Source organism: Chrysemys picta, chromosome 11 (assembly GCF_011386835.1).
Source record: "Chrysemys picta bellii isolate R12L10 chromosome 11, ASM1138683v2, whole genome shotgun sequence".
NCBI lineage: Eukaryota > Metazoa > Chordata > Testudines > Emydidae > Chrysemys > Chrysemys picta.
The window spans coordinates 13610118-13629344 of record NC_088801.1 but is presented as its reverse complement, the minus strand read 5'-3'; the positions used below and the strand labels follow the sequence as shown (position 1 = coordinate 13629344).

Genomic DNA, 19227 nt, shown 5'->3' with positions numbered 1-19227 from the left:
AAAACTCTTGCTTAACAAGGTTGCAACAAAAACTGTATATAACAGCTTATTCAACCAGCGTGGATGTGACCTAACTGGGTTAGAAACAGTACTCTAGCCTAGATGGCTGGAACAGTTTGTAAACTTCCCAAAAACGACCAGAACGGTTTGTCCCCTTTCTCATGTTGTCTGAAATGGTGTTCAAAACCAATTGAAACAACATTGTTTTAAACCTAGGGTAGATGGGGCCCAGAGCTGAATTATCAGCTCTTTTCTTGGGATGTCATCCCATCATTTCAGAGATGCACCTGCTTTTTCCATATGTACAGCAAAATATTGGTCATTAACCACGGTCTCATGAATGACACCATGGAACAGGTTCATGAGCCAGCATATAAACTGTACACAGTAGAACACCTTCACTTTTAAAACACCAGAGAGAGTAGTGAAAGTTTACACTATGCTGAAAAGTTAAATATACTTACTTGATATTTTTCTTTAGCATTTTCTCCAATTTCTTCACTTGCTGCTTGCAAAGTTTTAATTCCTGTGCAGTTGGTCTGTTGAAAAGAAAATATTTTATTATACATCATACTTTATTGGTGTCTAACTGAAAGTCAGGGCTACACTAGGAACACTTGCTAGTATAGCAATGTCTACTGGGAGTACGAGTCATTTTGCAGTATTTTTGTATCCACAAGACGACTGTTTAGACAGGGATTTGCTGGTATCAAAGTGTTTTTGCTGGTATTAGCTACACCAACAAACCTCTTCTAGCGCAGACTAGGCCTTAGCAGTAACAATGCTATTAGTGTAGAGATCCTATTCTTACAAACTGCTTCTGGCAGTCAGCTCATCAAGGGGGTCTCAGGCTCCCACATGTGCGAATGGCTGCACTTCCTCTGCCTCTGACCACTAAGTGAAGGGCAAGTACCCAACAGGGGAGGACAGGATGCTCAATGCAGTAACTGATAGTTCTCCTTAAAGCAAATTATTGCTGCATCATCTTAAGATAATTCTATGCATTGTTTTTAATAGCAGGTTTCTTGGTGCATTTGTACAATTTCTGGTGCGTCATGATGGTGTTTGTTTTTTTTCTTGTGAAGCTGTAAAGTTTGTTGAAATGTCTTTTACCAAAGACAAAATTTTCACTTCTCACCTTATTTCCAGATCTTTCTTGAGATCTGTATTTTCACACATAAGTTGTTCATTCCTGGCTTTTGTCTCAATGAGCTGATTCTGGAAAGACTACAACACAGACTGCATTATCTCTCTTTATTTTTTCAAATCAATACTTAATCAAAGCACCCATCTAATCGGGTTGTGCACTTTTACATCTATAAAATGGTAAACTCAAGATATTATTGTAATATGTATATTATGATAGCACCTGAGACCCTAGTTAAGATAGAGAACCCCTTGTGCTAGATGATATGTGAACAAACAGCTAAGACAATAACAAACCTACCTCCTAGGAGCATACAATCCCAGACAAGAGTGGGAGTAGAAGAATAAAATCAAATACATACATAACAAGTACTTATTTTTTCCCCATATGTAACCATTGTTTTTAGATCTGCATTTATTAATAGCTAGCAGTTCCATACCGTAAGCAATGCTCTATAGTTAGGTGTGGCATCTAGTTTTAAGAATTCTTCTTTGCCTTTTCCTTCTCCTTGTACATGATCTGTATCTTTTTTATTTCTGCTTTGGGTGGAGAAGAGGGAAAATAAACAAACTCCATTTTACTGAAATTCAATACACATGAATAAATTGCTTAACCAACAGAAGTTACACTAAATGATGTGACCACAAATGAAAAGCAGAACAGCATCCCGTTCTCAGACCACACACTCCTCCTAATTTCTCTCAGGCTGCATTTCATTCACTGAATCAAATGCCCTGGACCAACTAGAGGGAAGCCCAATGCAAGCAGATTACACTGCTCAATTTCCAAGCAGAACATCTCAGATTATTGGGTCAGTTGCATGCTGGATGCTTTGCACCACCAGATAGAACTGCTATGCCAGGGGAGTTCTATCTCCTGGACCCTAGCGGAAGGGCAATGGCCAGAGGAAAAAGCAACACAGCTGGGGCATGTATATGCTCTGCACTTCCTGACTGTCGGCAGTCAGATACAAAAGCTGGAGCAATCTTTGGCCCACTCTAGTTTATGCCATGAACAAAGCTGGTGGTGTACCTTTCCCTCTTCCTCCGCCGTGGATGCCGATCAAAATCGGGGCATAGTATCTAAACCTGAAGGCCATTGTAGTCCCTTGCTGCTTTTAACATGCTAGTGATTTTTGGATCACATAATATGTAACATTAACCACTTTAATTTTCAATTGGGGCAAACCCTGAAAGTTGCTCAGTGCCTCTGAAGAGGTGCTGAGCTCCCTCAACGCCTCTGGTTTCAGCAGTAGCTAAGGATGCCGAGACCCTTAGAGCCTTCCCACTGAAGTCCAGGGTAAAATTCCTATTGACGTCAACCGGAAAAGTATGTAATGTAACTTTATATACCATAAATTCAACAGTTACTAATGAACGGATCAATCCTACCTTAGCTCCTTTTTCATTTGATTAATCTGAGATTCATAATAATCAATTAGACTAAGAAACCTGAAGGAGGAAAGAAATGTATTTTAAACTTTAAAAATAGTCCACAAGCAATTATTCTATGTAATTTTAAAATACAATAATCAAAGTATTGTGACCAAAAATCGCTTGATGCAATTGCTTATCTCCCAAAGTTCCTATCTGTGCCATTTCTCGCTTATATCAGTTCAGTGAACGCAGCACAAAATAGCCATCACTTTCTAGGTTATGCAAACCATAGGTGCTAACCCTGTACCAGGCTGAAATTGGCAGCCATTCAAAAGAAGGTTGGCTCGCTGTGCAGGGTTAAAAGCCAAATCTGTGGCAGTAAGGAGCACCTCACATACCTATCAGATTGCAAATAGATCCCCACCAGGGCTAACAACCTGACGAAATTTCTGAATTCCAAGGACTGGAGTACCCTAATAGGAGGGATAGTCTATGGACGCTCGTTTAAAAAGAAACTAGACATGAACTGGAGATGGGAGGCTGTCTTATCTACTAGAAGAAATACCAAGGCACAATTATTGAACAATTCTCCCAACAAATAGTCAACCTGAGGAAATGCCTCGCCCCTGCTCATCCAACATTAACAAGAAAGTTAGGGGGTACAGAGCTTGCCAATTGAATTCCTATGGCATTCACATAAGCCTCTGTGAAGGCAACAGTCTATGCGACCTTATAATTTATCAGCAATATACAGATGCTACTGTATGTTGGGGGAGAGGGATGGAATCCCCTACATCAATCTTGGAATATGGAGCAGCCTTCACACACTGCCTCAGATGCTTATGGATAGGCTGCAGAGGCTGCTTTCTTTAATACGAAAAAAAAAAAAAAAAAAAGCTTACAGCCTAATTTTTAGCAATACAGATTGGGATCAACCTATCTAGTGGTATACGTTACACGTCTCCATTTAGAATTCTATTCGATATGGAAAGAGTGTCACTTTCTTCCCTTTGCTTCCACCTAGCGTACAAGGGCTGTAATTCTTGTTCTTCTCTATGAAATTACTTACCCAACTCAGTTTTATTATACATAAAAAATTATTATACAGATACGTAAAAAGGACCTGTAATTTCTAAACTGGCACTTCTAAGATGTTCATGCTTTCCACCCTATAATGAATAGTTATTTAAAAACGGTTTCTTCATTTTACATAGAATATTATCAGGCTCTCACTTATGAACATGGTGGTAAAGAGTTGCTTACTGTTGATCTAAGAGAGACTTTGGGGCTCGCTTGCAAAACTGGCAGAACATTTTGTTCTGTGTGGCAACACGCTGCTGCTCTTCCATCCCAACCTTATGGAGCTCCTTCTGCAAACGTGCAATAGTCTCTTCCTGTTCATGCAACTTTTCATTCTGGTGATGGTACTTTGTCTGCAAATAGGGGATAGGAAAATTCTAAAAGGAGTAAGACACATTGTGTGTAAAACAAGATACAGAGTTGGCAAACTACAATGGTTTCACAAAATCTAAGTTCTTGCTGTCTACATGTAGTAACTAGGTGGGAGAAGTGGGGGAAGGGGTAATTTTATTCTTTATTCCAACCCTATTCTTCAAAGAACTGTGTAGGGGTTCAAAATCATAAATACAAACAATATAACAATTTATAGTGACTGTTAGGTTTAGTGCAAGGGTGCTGGATAGCGCTGGTGGCCTGTGATATACAAGAGGTCAGACTAGATGATCTGGTGGTCCCTTCTGGCCTTAAACTCCATAACACTCTCACATCTGTTATTTTGATCACTGAAAATATTTCAAAAGCCCTTTAAAGCAGTCAAAAGCATTTGTGGTTTGAGTCCCCAAATAGTTACTGTTAGAAGCACCTGTGAAGCTTGCTGATCTTTCTGAAGTTCTTTCACTTGATTCTGTTGCTGGCAAACTTTAGCTATACACTCATCTTCCAGCTGACAAATTTTGGATTTGATGTTCTCCACAACATTTTCCAACTCTTTGGCTCGTTGTTCCTGTCGACATGCCCGACCTCTCTCCTGGCGTATATCATCCCTAATTTAAAACAAAACAAAAATATGGAGCCCTACCTTCATTTATAATAAACTCACTTCAGTAATGTAGTGAAATACTGGTATTTTTGGAGGATAGGCCCCAAAGACATGGCACAAGGGGACTCTCAGTAGCAGCCCATGGAAGTAGGGTAGTGAGGCAGGCCAGCTCCATTGGCCAGAACCCCGAGTAAAGGGACTACAGAAGCAGCTGCCGTAATGGCAAAGCAGCTGACCAGGTACCCCCATGACCCATAAATCCCACGTCCCGTGCAAAAGAACTAAGGATTTGGACTTAAGTGAGGATAAAAACTCCAATACTCAGAAAAAGGAAAGTTTAACTAATGGTTTGGTAATTTTTAAGAAAGTGTGCCTCTTGCATAAATATAGAACACGTTTTCACATTTGTGAAAAACTCCTTTTCACTGACAGTAAGTCTTACCTAAGCTGGCGATTAGCCTCTATAAGGCCATGCATCATTTTCTGTTGTCGTTCAGTGTCGTCCACCAGTGTTTTCAATGCAAGTCTTATCCCCAGTGAAGAGTGCTTGTCTAAAACAATCGTATCTGTAGACATTTAAGATAGACAAGACAGTGATAAAAGGTGCGGCAACTTGCACCTCCATAAACATTTGGAAGTGGAGAAGGTTATATCAAAAGAGGATTTATGAATGTAAGTTTAATATTTTTAAATAACAGCACTTCATTACCTGTCAGAGTTCTGCTGTTTCTTGGTTTAGCAAGACACACGGGTTTTAAGCCATGTCGCACTAATAATTTGTTTACGTTTTCCCATTCTGCTTGCTCCTGCTACAGATGGGAGGAGAGGTGGAAGAGAGAATATTTTGAATTCAGAGAGTTATCTAATAATATTCAATAATTCTAGTATTCCCTCTAGTTGTGTGCACAATGGAACGCTTCTTCTAATGCCAATCAACAAAATACTATAACATGTCACAGTTACAAAAGGAACTCAGAACTTAAGCTCTCTCATGGCAGTTTAAAAGGCTCTCAGTTCACCTTCAGTGATGATCTGCAAGAAGCAAAGAAAAATACACCAAACTATACTAAATACCGCATGCTAACTCCTCAAACAATTTATATCTACATTTCAAAGGGTGAAAAAGCTTTGCAAATTTACACATTCTACTGTTTTTAAAAAAAGGACTTACCTGACACCATGATTCAGTGGACTTTTGTGCTGGAGTCACCTGCATAGAGCCTGCTGGGGCATTACTTGACAATGCACAACTTTGTGGGACCTGAACACAAACAAAGTAAAAGTTGCATGCTGAATGCCCTCTAATCCTTGCTATACGGTCAAGCCCTTTGTTTTCAGTTTTTACCAAAAATGTCCAGGATTTTATAAAAGCCTATGTGCTTTTTACTGATATTCACCTGAATTTTGGACCCCTCGAGTACACGAAAATACTGATTATGTTAAGAAAATACGTTATATTAAGTAGATGCATTTATGTTAACAATACACTAGTCTAAGTGTAAATGTGAGGCTGTCTATTAAAGAAAGGCAATCGTACAAAAAATATACGAGTACTTGTGAGAGTAGAGATCAGCACTCCAGTCCTAAAAAAATAGTAGTGCCAGAACTCCCTGGACCCAGCTCCCCACTCTGGAAAGATATGGTGGCTCAGTAACCTGGGCAGTCCTGGTAACCAAGCCACCATCTCGCCTTCTAAAATGGGCCCAGAAGCAGAAGAGGTGGAAGAGGCAGCATGAGATGGCAGCTCCTTCACCTCTTCCACTTTTCTCTATCTGTTATTTTTTTTCCATCCTCCTGTCCCTTGATATTAACCCTGATATTTACCCAGCAAGCTGTGATGTAAATTTTTTGCACCAATTTTCACCCATTTTTAAATGTTTGTTATAAATACTAATAATACATTCCTGGAAAAACTAAAATAAATTAAAAATGAAAACCGACAGGCCTTGTATATGGCACATACGAAGCACTGCATGAACCAAACACAGACCTAGGCAGAAGGGCTCCAAAGATGTAATAATGGTTCTACCATTGATTCACAGTGACCTTTTTTTCCATTTAGGAAATTTGTGAAAATACTAGGTTAGATAGTCTTTCTACATGTGTAAAACATGAATTATATTCACCCTACCCCACAGAAATGTTGAAAGTGCTTGTCTGTCAATTGGCCCAATCCTCCAGTCTTTCCGAATGTAAAGGTCTAAATTTTCCAAGAGTGGCTAGTGATCTGGAGCACCTCAGCTTTGGGGCAACAGCTTAGAAGGGCTCCGATTGTCAAAAAGGGCTGAGTACCCTACCTCAGAAAATCAGGCTCTTTTAGGGAAAACTGAGGTACCCCAAATAATTACTCACTCTTGAAAACTTAGGCCAAAATGCCTATTGACATCAAAATGGACTGCAGGATGAGGCCGCATGTTTTTATAAACTTCTCACACTGAGGACTAAAAACTATAATTTTGAAGCAGGCATATTTTTCTTAAATCAATTTACAGATAACTGTTAATGAGAGGCCAAGAACTTTAAAATCTGAAATCAATGGGGGATGCTGGTTGCTCAGCACTTCTGAAAATTAGGCCACTTATTTGGGCAATTCAATATGGCTTTAGGAGTCTAACTTTAGGCACCTACGCCCAGATCCTCAAAGATATTTAGGCTCCTAACTTCCATTGATTTCAGTGGAAGTTCAGATCCTCAAAGGTATTTAGATATTGATTTCAATGGAAGTTAGGAGCTTAAATGCCTTTGAAGATCTGGACTCTATTCTTGAAAATCTTTGCCAGAATCATCTATTCAAAACAGATTTTAGTGTAATTCTTTTAATTTAAAAGTAAGAACAGCAATTGTGAGCAATCCTACAAATAGTGTGGGCCAGGGGCATTTCTATAAACTCACTGCTTTCTCTCTTCCTTCATATAGTGATAATTGCCTACATTTTCATTTGGTAACTAGAGAATGCAACAAAATACCATAGTGGCTGTATTTATACAGATCGAGCCTGATTTCAGAACTGAAGTGAATGGCAGTTGTGAGTGTTCAACCCTCTTGAAAGTCACCCAGGGCTTGTCTACACCATGCAGCTTTTAGCGACAAGGCGTGTGTAAACGCTCTTTGTCGGCACTTTTGCCGACAAAATACTTCCAGCCCTGCGAACGGCGTTAGCTTTGTTGGCAGGAAAGCGCGCCTGCCAACAAAGCCGCGTTCACACTGCCACTTGCGTCGGCAAAACTTTTGTCTTTCGCAGAGGGGCTTTTTTTAAGTACCCGTGAAAGACAAAAGTTCTGTTGACAACTTTACAGCGTACACATACCCCCAAAAGGATTTTAATGAATTACCATACCACATGGATGTGTATGCACATGCGGCAGTTCATACTGGAAAATTATTAGTCTTTTTGGTTTATCATGTGCTGTGTTTGCAATGTACTTTAACTTTTCGTTCAGGGTGAAAGGCTAGGGTTATTTTTTGCAAAATTATAACGGTACTGCAGGTCCAACTGTGGGCCTACCATCTTTGACAGTACTGTCCATTATAGCCTGCCAATTTGCTAATTCCAGAAATTTTAACACAAAGAAGCATCCAGCAGGTAATCTTTAATAAATACATTATATGGTACAATATACAGTTTAGATTAATTAGTACTATACCTCAGTCATAAGTTATGCCTGTGTTGTTGGTTTTCACTGTCAGATTGTTAAAATATCAAACTGATCTCTGATCTGAAGCTGTTCAAGTATCAAAGGAGAAAAAAAACAAAAGTCAGAAAACAACACTGAGTTGTGCCCTGCAATACATATTTTGTACAATCCTCTCATTGCCAAACAATGGCATTTATAGGTATTATGCAGAAGAGGTTTGGCCCCAGACATCATGATTTTGCATCACAAAAGCATTTTAACTATAGACAGATACCACTATATGTAATTCAGGACAGTAGACAGCCCATTGCGCATATAGTAGCAGCCCTAGAGCCTCAAGACAGACCGCTGGCATACAACACAACAGTGGATGGGGTATTTTGGCCAAGGACAGCTAGTTAAACGCCTGCTTCTTTACGCTCAGTGTTACCAGGCCAGATGGCTAAAAATCCCTATTCCTTTACCCAACAAAAACTGTCAAACTACTAGGCTGCACGCTCAAGCTTGGCCAGACATACTACCACCTCTCCTTCTTTGGTCTCTGCCTAGCACCCACCCGCTCCAGTCCTTTCTACCAAGTGCCTGGCACCTGCTGGCGCTCTACAGGGGATGATGCTAGTGAGATAAGGCGGGGGCGGTATTGCCTCGGCTCGGTCAACTTCTCTCGGTGAAGGAGACAGAAGTGGGTCCAGTAGAAGATGTTGCCTCCCCCACCTCGTCTCACTCAGGGGCTGGGCCCAACACCGCAAACAACACGGGAGCAGGCTGGGCCGGTGGGTGTAGGGAGCTAATCAGGCCGGGCGGTGCAGCTCAAGGCCTAGCGAGGATGGGAAAAACACCCCGCGGGGCTGGGACTGTACCTGTACCGGGGGGGGGGGGGGTATCTCCGGTCACAGCTCCCCCGACACATTCCCTCCCTGCCCGTCCGCCATCCCAGCCCCGCCGCTTCCCGACCCTCCCCACCTGGGCTCGCTCTGCCTCCGGCCCCGCCACACGCTCCACGGCCGTTGCAGAGGGAGGGTGGCGGCGGGGGCCGGCCTGAGGGAAACGCCCCCCGCCGCCCATAGGGCAGCGAGCAGCCGCGGCGCGGGGTGGGGCCGCACGCTCCCAGCTCCCCGCCCGAGGGCGCGCACACCCCGGTAGCGGCGCTGCCGGTGGATGCGCCGGGCGGTCGCTCTGATCGATGCGCTCCGCGTCGCTTCCCTGCCCCCGAGCGCCATTTTGGCCGCGGGGGCCGGAGGGAGAGAGGCGGCTGCGGGGAGTGGTGCGGAGCGAGACCCGCCCAGGTACGAGAAGCCCCGGGCGGGCTGGCGCCGTTCGTCCTCTGCCTCCGGGGCGCTGTAACCTCATCGCGCCTCTGAACCCCCGCGGTGCCTGGCCTGCAGCGCCCTCCCGCTCGGGGAAGCCTGGCCCCCGCGCTCCCCTGGCCCCCAGCCACCTGTAGCGGCAGGACCCGACCCCGTCCCGTTGGGCAGGCCCAGCGCCCGGGCGGCACTAACAGCCCCTGCTCCGCGGTAAATGTCCCGAGCCACCGGGTAGCCCCGCCTGGGGAGAGCCCCTGATCCGCTTTCTTGGAGGCCCTCTGCCCCGACATCCTAATGTGCAGGGCCGGCTTTAGGCCAATTCCACCAATTCCCCCGAATCGGGCCCCGCGCCTAAGAGGGCCCCACGCTGAGTGGCAGGGCGGCCCAGAGTTGGGGGCAAGTGGCAGAGAATCCCTTCCCTGGCTAGAGGCGCCTTTTTAATTTTTACTCACCCGACGGCGCTCTGTGTCTTTGGCGGCAGGTCCTTCAGTGCCACCGAAGACCTGTAGCGAGTGAAGGACCCGCCGCCAACGACTAGGAGCGTGGCCCAGTGAGTACAAGCCCCATGTGGTTTTTTTATGTTTTTGTTTTTTTAAGTCAACCCTGCCGGGGCCCCGTCAAAACTATTTGAATCGGGCCCCGCACTTCCTAAAGCCGGCCCTGCTAATGTGATCTCGTGGGAGCGCCCCTTTCCCTTAGAAAAGCGGTTCCTGTGTATTGGCTCCCATGGAGACACAGGTCAGCAGCCAACAGAGGACGCACGGGTAGTTTGCCGCTGTTAGTGATGACTCTGTTAGTATTAACATCATGTGTGTGGCTGATCAATGCGGAGCGTCGGTGGCTGGTCAAGTCAAACTGTTAACGTCCCTGTGAGAAGCACCGCAGTGTCTAGTAAGAGTAGCCTGGTTCAATACCATAACCACACAGAGCTTGTCTCTGGCCAGGTGCTCTGATTTAGAGGTAGGCGGTGAGGCGACGGCCATTGTTTCTTTCAGTTCCAGAAGAGTAGGGTAGTACTAGTTGCCATCAACTTAATCTCGTGATATTTCACTGCCGTTAAGATCAGTATCCTGTGTTGTAATAAGCTTGATAGCAGTGATGTTTTCTCTCCCTAAACCAACAAAATAGAATAAATAGCACTTGCATGAATCTTGCTCCATTGGTAGAAGTTTTCTGGACTTCTAAAGATGGCATAGAGCAGAAGGGGCATATTGAGTGCTTTTTTTTTAAACCTAGTCTTTATATAAAATATAAATATATGCACAAGATGGAAATATGATTTAAATAACAAAATTAAATCTTTATTATTTGGAAAGCCTGGAATTAAAACAAACACGCACAAAAACCCCTGAACTTGTAGAGGTCATTCAGGGCATCCATTATTAAAGTGACTAAACAGGTAAATAAGTGACAACATATCCTATGAGTATTGGGGACTAATAGATACTAAACTGCAAAAGTATGCAATAGTTTCATGTGTGATCAAATATCTTTATAGTTTTTCCAAGTGTTTGTATTAATTAGACAGTCATTGTTTCAATTAATGCTGTAATAAAGAGGTCACTAAGCCAGTCTGCCTAATTGCAGATTTCCATTTTCTCAAAATAACTCTTTTGGCCACTAAAACAGTTCCTGCAATCCATTTCTTAATGGATTACCATTTCTAGTATAACCAACTCATCCAGCACCCCAAGAACACACAAGCTTGGAGAAGGAAAAATAGTGACACAGTTTTAGAGAGAGCACTGAGTATGGTATTCCAGAACACCTGCATTTTTGACAGGTGTAGAGGATGTGTGAAAGGTTGGCATGTGGCTATTGCATCTCCAACAGTTGTGAGTTGCCAATCTAGCCTTAAATAAATGTTCTAGAGTCCAGTTGTACCTGTTTAATATCTTATTCTGGAAGAATCATAAGGATGAAAAACTTGAAGTATCTTTCACATTAAGCCACATATCCTCCCAGGTTTCTGTTGTGATAGTAAGACTAAGTTCCTTTTCCCATTTTTCTTTGAGACTGACTTCTCTACAATTTCTGTGCATTTATGTATCAGTTTTGTGTAAATTCTGTTTTTTTGGTATGGATGTCCTGTGAATTTTCACTACAATTACATATTCAGCTGCCAAATCTCAAAGTAATATCTACTTGAGATACAAAATTTTGATCTGGTGTGAAACTCTTCCAAAGGAGAGGGATCTTAACCTTTTGACCTGAAGTTAGTCAAAAGGTCTTCCATCGAATAAGGGATGAGTCACTATGTACCCTTAACCTATGTGGATAAATTGAATTTATATTTGCAATGAAATATTCAGATAAGGTATTGATTTATATTCCAGTGTTGTCTAACAAAAGTCAGAACTGTATTACATTACATTTCATATGTTAGGGTGTGTGAAAGCTCCCTATGTTTTTGTGAAAATATCCATGGACATTAAACGGAAAGAACTAAGAAGGGATTATTTTTTAATTAAGATGGAACTGCAGTACTCGACATTTTTTTTTGCTGCTATTCTGCTTTTCTCTTTCTTTGCTGCTAATTGGATTAAAGGCCGTTCTGGTTACTATGGCATCCCGTGAAGAGATTACTCTCTATGAAGATGAAGTAAGGTAAAAAAAAAAAAAAAACCCCAAACACTCACTGCAGTATAAACTGATCTGGAAAGATGTCTGTAATTTTAAATTTAATGGTCGTTGGTGATCAGATCTATGGATGTGCAGATTATTCTCTTTAAACGAATAGTGCATCATAATATGTGCATGCACACACATATCAGATATTACCTAAGCCAGTGGTTTTCAACCTTTTTTCATTTCAAAAAATTTCAAAGGGAAGTGTGGACCCCTTTGGAAATCTTAGACATAGTCTGCAGCCCTCTAGGGGTCTGCAGACCACAGGTAGAAAATCACTGACCTAACTGCAGTTTTTTTTAACTTAATCACACTTTTTGTGTTATATTTATTAAACAAACTGTTAAGGTTGAGTTTAATAGTCTAGAAAAGATTTACAGTTTTACCACAAATGGTTATATAAATTCTCTGAAATGTAAAAACCTAAAATGATTTGTAATGGGTCACTCAATTTTTACTATATGTTAAAAGATGCCAACAAACAAGATAATTTACTGATGAGCCTGAGGAATTAGGTAGTTTTGTAACTAGTATTCTTCTGTAGTTAGAAGTTTTAGCACTTACATGGATGTATATGTATATAGTATTTGTCAACGTAAAACTATATGTTTGCCTATTTCTTTTCTAATTTTTGTGGTCAACATAATTTCATTGTGTGCTTCTTAATTTGTTTCAATTTTAAACTTTTTTGCTATATTTGATTGTGGATGAGAAAGTAAATAAATAAATAAAAGCTAAACCAATCTTTCCTACAGCTAAGTCAGTTCTTGATCAGGATTATTTTTAATTAGCTAAAGCTTACGTAACCTGAAGTAATAAAACTTTGAACAAAATATACTGCACATTAATAGAAGAATTATAAGTCTTTAAAATTGTTATTCCCTCAGGTCTCGCTACGGCTACCTGGAGAAGATGACAGATCTGGTGGCTGTTTGGGAGGTTGCTTTAAGTGATGGTGTTCACAAGATTGAATTTGAACATGGAACTACATCAGGAAAACGTGTTGTATATGTAGATGGAAAGGTAAAATGAACATGTGCAAAACACTCAATACTTATGTAACTGTATCTTTATGTGTGAAAAGCACTATGACTAGTTAAACACAATAATAAATAGAACACAGGCTTTTTACCCTTGTAACAAAGTTAACTGAGTAATACTTAAAAGGAAGGAATGTATTTCAGGCTGCAATATTGTACCCTGGGTTTGCAATTCTCATCTCCCAGATATTATCCCTTTGGCACAGCATGGCTGATAGCTTGCTGCCTTATTGGGAAATAGTAGTTCTACTTGCATTACACGTGAGAATCATTAGTATGGCTTCTGGCATCTAGTGTTCAGTACTAACCTTAGACTCTACCAATATCTGATGTCATTCCCTGGTAGTGCTTCTCCAGTCTCTTATTGATCTCTTCACAATATAAGAAGGGCAGGGCGCTATCCACTTCGCTGTCCTTTCTCTCTCTCTCTCTGTCTCTCTCTCTCCTTGTTTGTCTTGCAGCAGTGGTAATTAATAGGCAGACTGCGGGCCAAATCCGAACTGCCAGATGCTTTTGAACAGACCCTGAAATTTTTTTATTTCTTTATTATTTTCTCTGGAGTCTAGATCTTGACCAAGAAATTTGGACCTTGACAAAAAATAGACTGCCCCTGTCTTACAGTATGAGTTTGTAGAAATACACCTCTACCCCGATAGAACGCCAAAAATCCCTACTGTGTTATAGCTGAAACCCCGTTATATCGGGGTAGGGGCGGCCGGGCTCCGGAGGTGATTTAAAGAGCTCCGGGCTCTGGCCGCTGCGGGGAGCCCAGGCCCTTTAAATCACCGGCGAGCCCCACTGCTGCAGCCCCGGGGTAGCGGCAGCAGGGCTCCAGCGGTGATTTAAAGGGCCTGAACCCTTTAAAGCGCTGCCCGAGCCCCGCTGCCGCAGCCCCGGAGTAGCGGCGGCAGGGCTCCGGCCGTTGCGGGGAGCCTGGGCCCTTTAAATTGCCAGCAAGCCTCGCTGCCGCAGCCCCAGGGTAGCCGTGATAGGGCTCCAGCAGTGATTTAAAGGGCCCGGGGCTCCCCGCAGCAGCCAGAGCCCCGGACCCTTTAAAGCGCTGCCGGAGCCCCGCTGCTACTGCGCTATACGCGAACCCGTGTTATAGCGGGTCGTGTTATAGTGGGGTGAGGTGTACTAACAGGGATTGATGTCTGATACCTGCCATGCACTCTCACATGCTACAGCTCAGATCCTACACAGAAATGCGCACAAATGCATCCTTGTGTTTACAGAGAACCCCACTGATGTTAATGAGACTGCATATCTCACTACAGGTCCTGGATCTGATACCGTGACAATAGTTTGCACCAGTTCCTCCATCTGCTACTTGGCTTGATATTTTCTGTAACGAGACAAAAATATTTGACTTTTTATTAACACCCGTTTTCCTCTTTTTAATTATTTTATTCTTCAGGAAGAAATAAGAAAAGAGTGGATGTTTAAACTAGTGGGTAAAGAAACATTTACAGTTGGAACAGCCAAAACAAAGGCTACCATTAACATTGATGCAGTCAGTGGTTTTGCATATGAGTATACCTTGGAAATCAATGGGAAAAGCCTCAAGAAGTACATGGAGAACCGGTCAAAAACAACAAATACTTGGGTATTAAGCTTGGATGGTGTGGATTGTAGAGTTGTGTTAGGTGAGTTAATATTGAGTCAGTTCTCATCACTGTGCTTTTTATATAATCTTGTATGCCTTTTTTAGGACTTAGGAACTCTTGGTTCAAGTCCCTGCTTTACCACAAATTTCCTATGTGACCTCTGTCAAGTCACTTGGGGAAAATTTTCAGAAGTATTTAGAACCTACTTTTGCATATGCGTCTTTATCTCGATGCCTACTCCCAATGGGGAATAACTCTTAACTGAAGGTAGTAACCATGTTACCCTAAGTTTGTCTTGTTTAATGTGACCATTTAAACAGCTAGCCTAATTCTAAAATGTCTCTTTTGATAAGCATTACCTCTTCCTATGGTTGAATTGTGTCTTTGAGCTTATTTTAATTAATACAGGAAATTTTTTGGATCAAAGATGTTTATTTATATTTGCATTTTAGCTTGATATTTACATAAATAAATAACCCTTCCCCCCCAAATTTTAGTACCAGGTAGAGGGCTCACATTAGGGACTTGATCCTTATACTCATTGAAATCAGTGGCAAAACTCTCAATTCATTAATAATGCAGGGTCAGGACTAGGAGAGGAGAGGCCTGGAGACATGTTTTCTTCTAGAGGCTCAAGGATAGAATGACTGATAGTACCAAAAGCTGTACTAAGATCAAGTAGTATGAAAAGAGAGGGGGATCCAAGAGTAGAAGCCAAATCCTGCTCTTTTGATTGACTTAAATGGCATGAGAAAGGCAAGCAGGATTTGGTCCTACAATACTAACCACTCCCAGACAAAGGCAGTTTCAGAAATGTGAAATTTAGAGTGAACGTACTCCAGGTTATGTTGGGTAATGTAATCAAAACAGTGCTTTACAACAAACAAAAATTAATAATTGTTTAATGCCAGCCTATTTTCTTCTAATAAGGAAGGTGCATGACTTTTCGAAAAGATTTAAGAATGTGAAAAGTTTGAAGGGTAATTAACAAGCTGTGTTTGAGCTAGAGGGACATCCCACAAAAAAAAGTTAGGTAAAAGTCAGAATTTTAAATCATGGTAACTTATTTACTATTCAGTAACTCAAAAATCATTTGTTTTTATTTTTTTCAAACTTTGCAGAAACAAAATTTTTGGGTTTCAGAAAATCCTGACATTGATTAAACCATTTTTTGAGGCAAAAATGGGGCTCTCTAATAGAAGCTGGTTGCAACCCTATGAGAGAGCCTCTCCTTTTGAAGACAAATTCAGGATATTACTGTTTATCTGGAACACATTTATGGAGTTATAGCTAAAATTTCATGGCAAACATTTAGAATGTCTATCTCTTTTTGGTCCATAAAGAGGCATGCAACTTTTGTTCTGTTTTCTCATTTTTACAGAGAAGGACACTATGGATGTCTGGTGCAATGGTAAAAAAATGGAAACAGCGGTATGTGATCATTTACAAAGGCTTTTGTTTAAGATACTTATTCTGATTTAACAACTGAAATAAAACATACCACAGTTAGAACACTAATATTGACATTATGTATCAGAGAAATAATTCAGATACTGTGGGGAAATAGCCGTGGGCCTTTTAAGTAAAGTATTTTGTGGAGGAGGAATAGGGAGCTGACTGAATTGCCTGTGGATTATAGAGCCAGCCTCTTCAAATCTACCCAGGTCACTAGTAACTGAATGTTAAACATTTAAGGCCTGATGTTCAGAGTGGCATAAAAATAGATTACTTTTCATGCCTTTAAGTGGTCCCTCCAGTTTAGTGTTTAGGCATCTTGACAGAACAGTGTAGGGAAGTTTGCCATGTTGTACCTATTCCTGTGGATAAGAAGAAATCCTCAGTCTGTCATTTTGGTAATCTTACTCTTACTGAAAATTAGAGTAAAAAGGAAAAAAATATATATTCTGCAGCTTTCCCTATGCAGAGGACTACAAAACCTATTTCCTCACCAGACATTTGATCCTGCATCTGTTACTGTCATGAGTAGTCCTATTGTATTCAATTAGAAAGGGTAGGGAAATGAGGTCTTAATTTTGCTATACTTTGAAACTATTTTTCACCACGTTCCCAAGCATTCTTCTTCCACAAACTGCTAAGAGTACAACCTTCTGCCTCCCTTAGAGCACAAATTCTGATTTACTACTCCAAGAATTCTCAATCTTTTCCATACTGTCATTCCCTATTATAACAGAAAAAAGGTTTGGGATCTCCCATCTAACTAGCCACAAAGGAAGGGGGAGAGAGTGGTTGAGTCCCTCTGAAACCTGTTTGCAACCCCTAGATTGAGAACCCCTGCACTATTCCTAGCGCATGGTTTCTTAACCTATTAACTCCTGCAGGTATTGTGCCTGCATGATTGCCTGCCAAACTGTGGTTATGTGTTAGGACAGCATTCTGGTCTCTCTTTGTATCAGAAGATAGACTTAAGCTCAATTTGGCCAAGATGGCATAATCCAAAACAGGAGGTGTTACACCTGGAATTCTTTAAGCATCTGCAGTACAAACATACTCCAGAGTTGTTATTGTTAATTCAGGGCAACACGAAGCCCTTTGAACAACTTAAGTTCCATTTAAACCGTACAGACCCCGTAAGCCTTGTGTTTAAAGATCTTATTCAAGTCCTTTGAATTAATTTATGGCCAAATTCAGCTATGGTGGAAACCAGTACAAGTCAATTGACTTCAAGTAGAATTACAACAGAACCCAATTTGGCCTGTTTTAATTAACTTTATCAGTCACAGTGCTAGCTGAAATTTTTCAAATGTCACAAAACCCAGTATTTTACAAAACTTTTTTGTCTTTTTTTGACTAGGAAACAGCCTGATTGTAACATACATAAATCAAAACTGCTGCATAATCAAATGCGGTGACCAAACAAGGCATAATTAGGGAATTTTCAGCTTTACATTTTCCACCTTGTGACATATTTTTCAGCCACCAAATACCTATCAGGTCTCTTCTAATTACTGGAGCTGCAGGTGCACCGCACCTCTGAAAATCAGATAATAGATGCCTTAAGAACACTGCAGTATTTTGTTAGTCAACCATATTGTTCCTTTTCATGATATTTTGTCTCCCCACCATAGGGTGAATTTGTAGAAGATGGAACAGAAACTCACTTCAGTGTTGGTGATCATGACTGTTGCATTAAGGCTGTCAGTAGTGGAAAGCGAAGGGAAGGAATCATTCATACTCTTATAGTAGATGACAGAGAAATCCCAGAGGTTTTGGAGTAGCCTGGAGTTAATCTGTTATAGAAATAAAGATCAGGGATTTTCAATTACTGTGGTAATTAATGATGTTAATATGTACTTCCAGGTACATTTAGTTTGTGCTTTTTATTTTCCGGTTACTGTATATGAAATTATTATAATCTTTTTGAGGACCAGATGAAAATATCCAATTATGTACAGCCTCAGTTATTACCAGTTCTTTTGTAAACTATATAAATATATAACACTAAGTATAAGGAGGGGAAGGTGGACTTAGATTTCCTTGTAAACAATTCCTACTTGTTACAATAATAAAATGCAAAATAAATAAGCAGTGCAATATTGAATTTTAAGAAGTTTAACAACTGGATGTGGTTTTCTTTTCATGTTCTGCATTCAGCTGCTCTGCACAAGTTTTACAATAGTACACCCAAGCTCTGAGCTGTTTTTTATTGATAAATGTTTCTTGTAACATGCTAATGTCACTTTAAAATTCCTATGGTTGTAGTTAAGGCAATAAATAGCTATGTAATTGCTAAAGTTAATAAAACAAAATATTGAAAATTTAGATATTCCATATTTACAGCAACTATACTAATATATACAACTCTTAAGACGAAGGGGGGAGAGAAATGGACAATCTCACTAGTTTGTCTAACAGCTGTACATTAAAACTGTTGTAATGATTAAATAGCTTCTGCATTCCAAGTAACTATTCACTTTTAAAAATTCACTGTGGTGCCAAGACACTTTTTAAATGAAATATTTTGATGAAAACTGAAAGTAATATGAAAGCTCCTACCAATCCAGCATTTAGCTAAACGAAACTTAAACCTACATTGCTGTGTGAACAGGGGAATACATGAAAAATCAATGGAAATTAAATGGGGGATCTGTTGGCCAAGTGGAAAAACTAAATTAGGAGTGGAATGTTTGTGTTTTCAAGCTTATAGGATGGTATTAAACTGTTAATTTTAACAAAATATAAAGACAAATTATTTGAAAGTGCGCCTAGAGTACATTAAAGATGTGCTAACTCACATAGTATGTACTGAAGTCCTTTTGTGAGACACAATAGCTTTATAAAGCATTGACATCTTGTGCTTTAGGTTTCAGACTAGTGTGTCTAATGCATTACTATAGTTATTGGGATGCCTTTTGTTCCACATCCTGTTTTGTTGTATTAAACTGTAACAAAAATTAAAATCCTTTGTCTGTA

At 40.7% G+C, this 19227-nt stretch overlaps 2 protein-coding genes across 24 annotated transcripts in view; one reads left to right on the top strand and one right to left on the bottom strand.

Annotated features, from left to right (window-relative positions):
* The window catches only part of CEP70 (centrosomal protein 70), a 20781-nt gene extending 11009 nt beyond the window's left edge, over positions 1-9772 (bottom strand). For 2 of the 17 annotated variants that reach the window (XR_010591526.1, XM_042843124.2), the window contains exons 1-11: positions 9181-9324; positions 8227-8304; positions 5754-5843; positions 5292-5391; positions 5025-5148; positions 4406-4586; positions 3787-3980; positions 2539-2598; positions 1587-1686; positions 1139-1227; positions 465-539 (exon numbers count right to left, since the gene is read on the bottom strand). Coding sequence is in view for 11 of the 17 variants with exons in the window: in XM_042843124.2 (XP_042699058.2) it covers positions 465-539; positions 1139-1227; positions 1587-1686; positions 2539-2598; positions 3787-3980; positions 4406-4586; positions 5025-5148; positions 5292-5391; positions 5754-5843; positions 8227-8235 (1022 nt within the window). In the remaining 6 variants the exon portion in view is untranslated. Of the gene's footprint in view, positions 1-464; positions 540-1138; positions 1228-1586; positions 1687-2538; positions 2599-3782; positions 3981-4405; positions 4587-5024; positions 5149-5291; positions 5392-5753; positions 5844-8226; positions 8305-9077; positions 9325-9655 lie in introns of those variants that run through there. The other 15 variants (XR_010591527.1, XM_042843126.2, XR_010591528.1 and 12 more) reach the window with 11 other exon arrangements.
* FAIM (Fas apoptotic inhibitory molecule) lies at positions 9305-19227 on the top strand. Of its 7 annotated transcripts, none has more exons than XM_065561563.1 (7): positions 9347-9503; positions 10003-10071; positions 12070-12128; positions 13037-13172; positions 14607-14835; positions 16178-16227; positions 17883-19227. In XM_065561563.1, exons 3-7 carry the CDS (start codon positions 12085-12087, stop codon positions 18030-18032), a joined length of 609 nt encoding a protein of 202 aa, XP_065417635.1. In that variant the 5' UTR covers positions 9347-9503; positions 10003-10071; positions 12070-12084; the 3' UTR covers positions 18033-19227. The 7 variants fall into 7 exon arrangements, with proteins under 7 accessions (XP_005279894.1, XP_065417635.1, XP_065417638.1 ...); XM_065561564.1 differs by lacking the exon at positions 10003-10071 and adding an exon at positions 10838-10920 and having other exon boundaries at positions 9405-9503; XM_005279837.4 differs by lacking the exon at positions 10003-10071 and having other exon boundaries at positions 9305-9503.

Excerpts from the sequence above, each read along its gene's own strand:
- FAIM (XM_005279835.4), top strand. The coding sequence starts at position 9,376 with ATGCGCCGGGCGGTCGCTCTGATCGATGCGCTCCGCGTCGCTTCCCTG. Across the intron at positions 14,836-16,177 it reads GGATTGTAGAGTTGTGTTAG|AGAAGGACACTATGGATGTC; the intron begins GTGAGTTAATAT and ends TCATTTTTACAG. Across the intron at positions 16,228-17,882 it reads GTAAAAAAATGGAAACAGCG|GGTGAATTTGTAGAAGATGG; the intron begins GTATGTGATCAT and ends TCCCCACCATAG.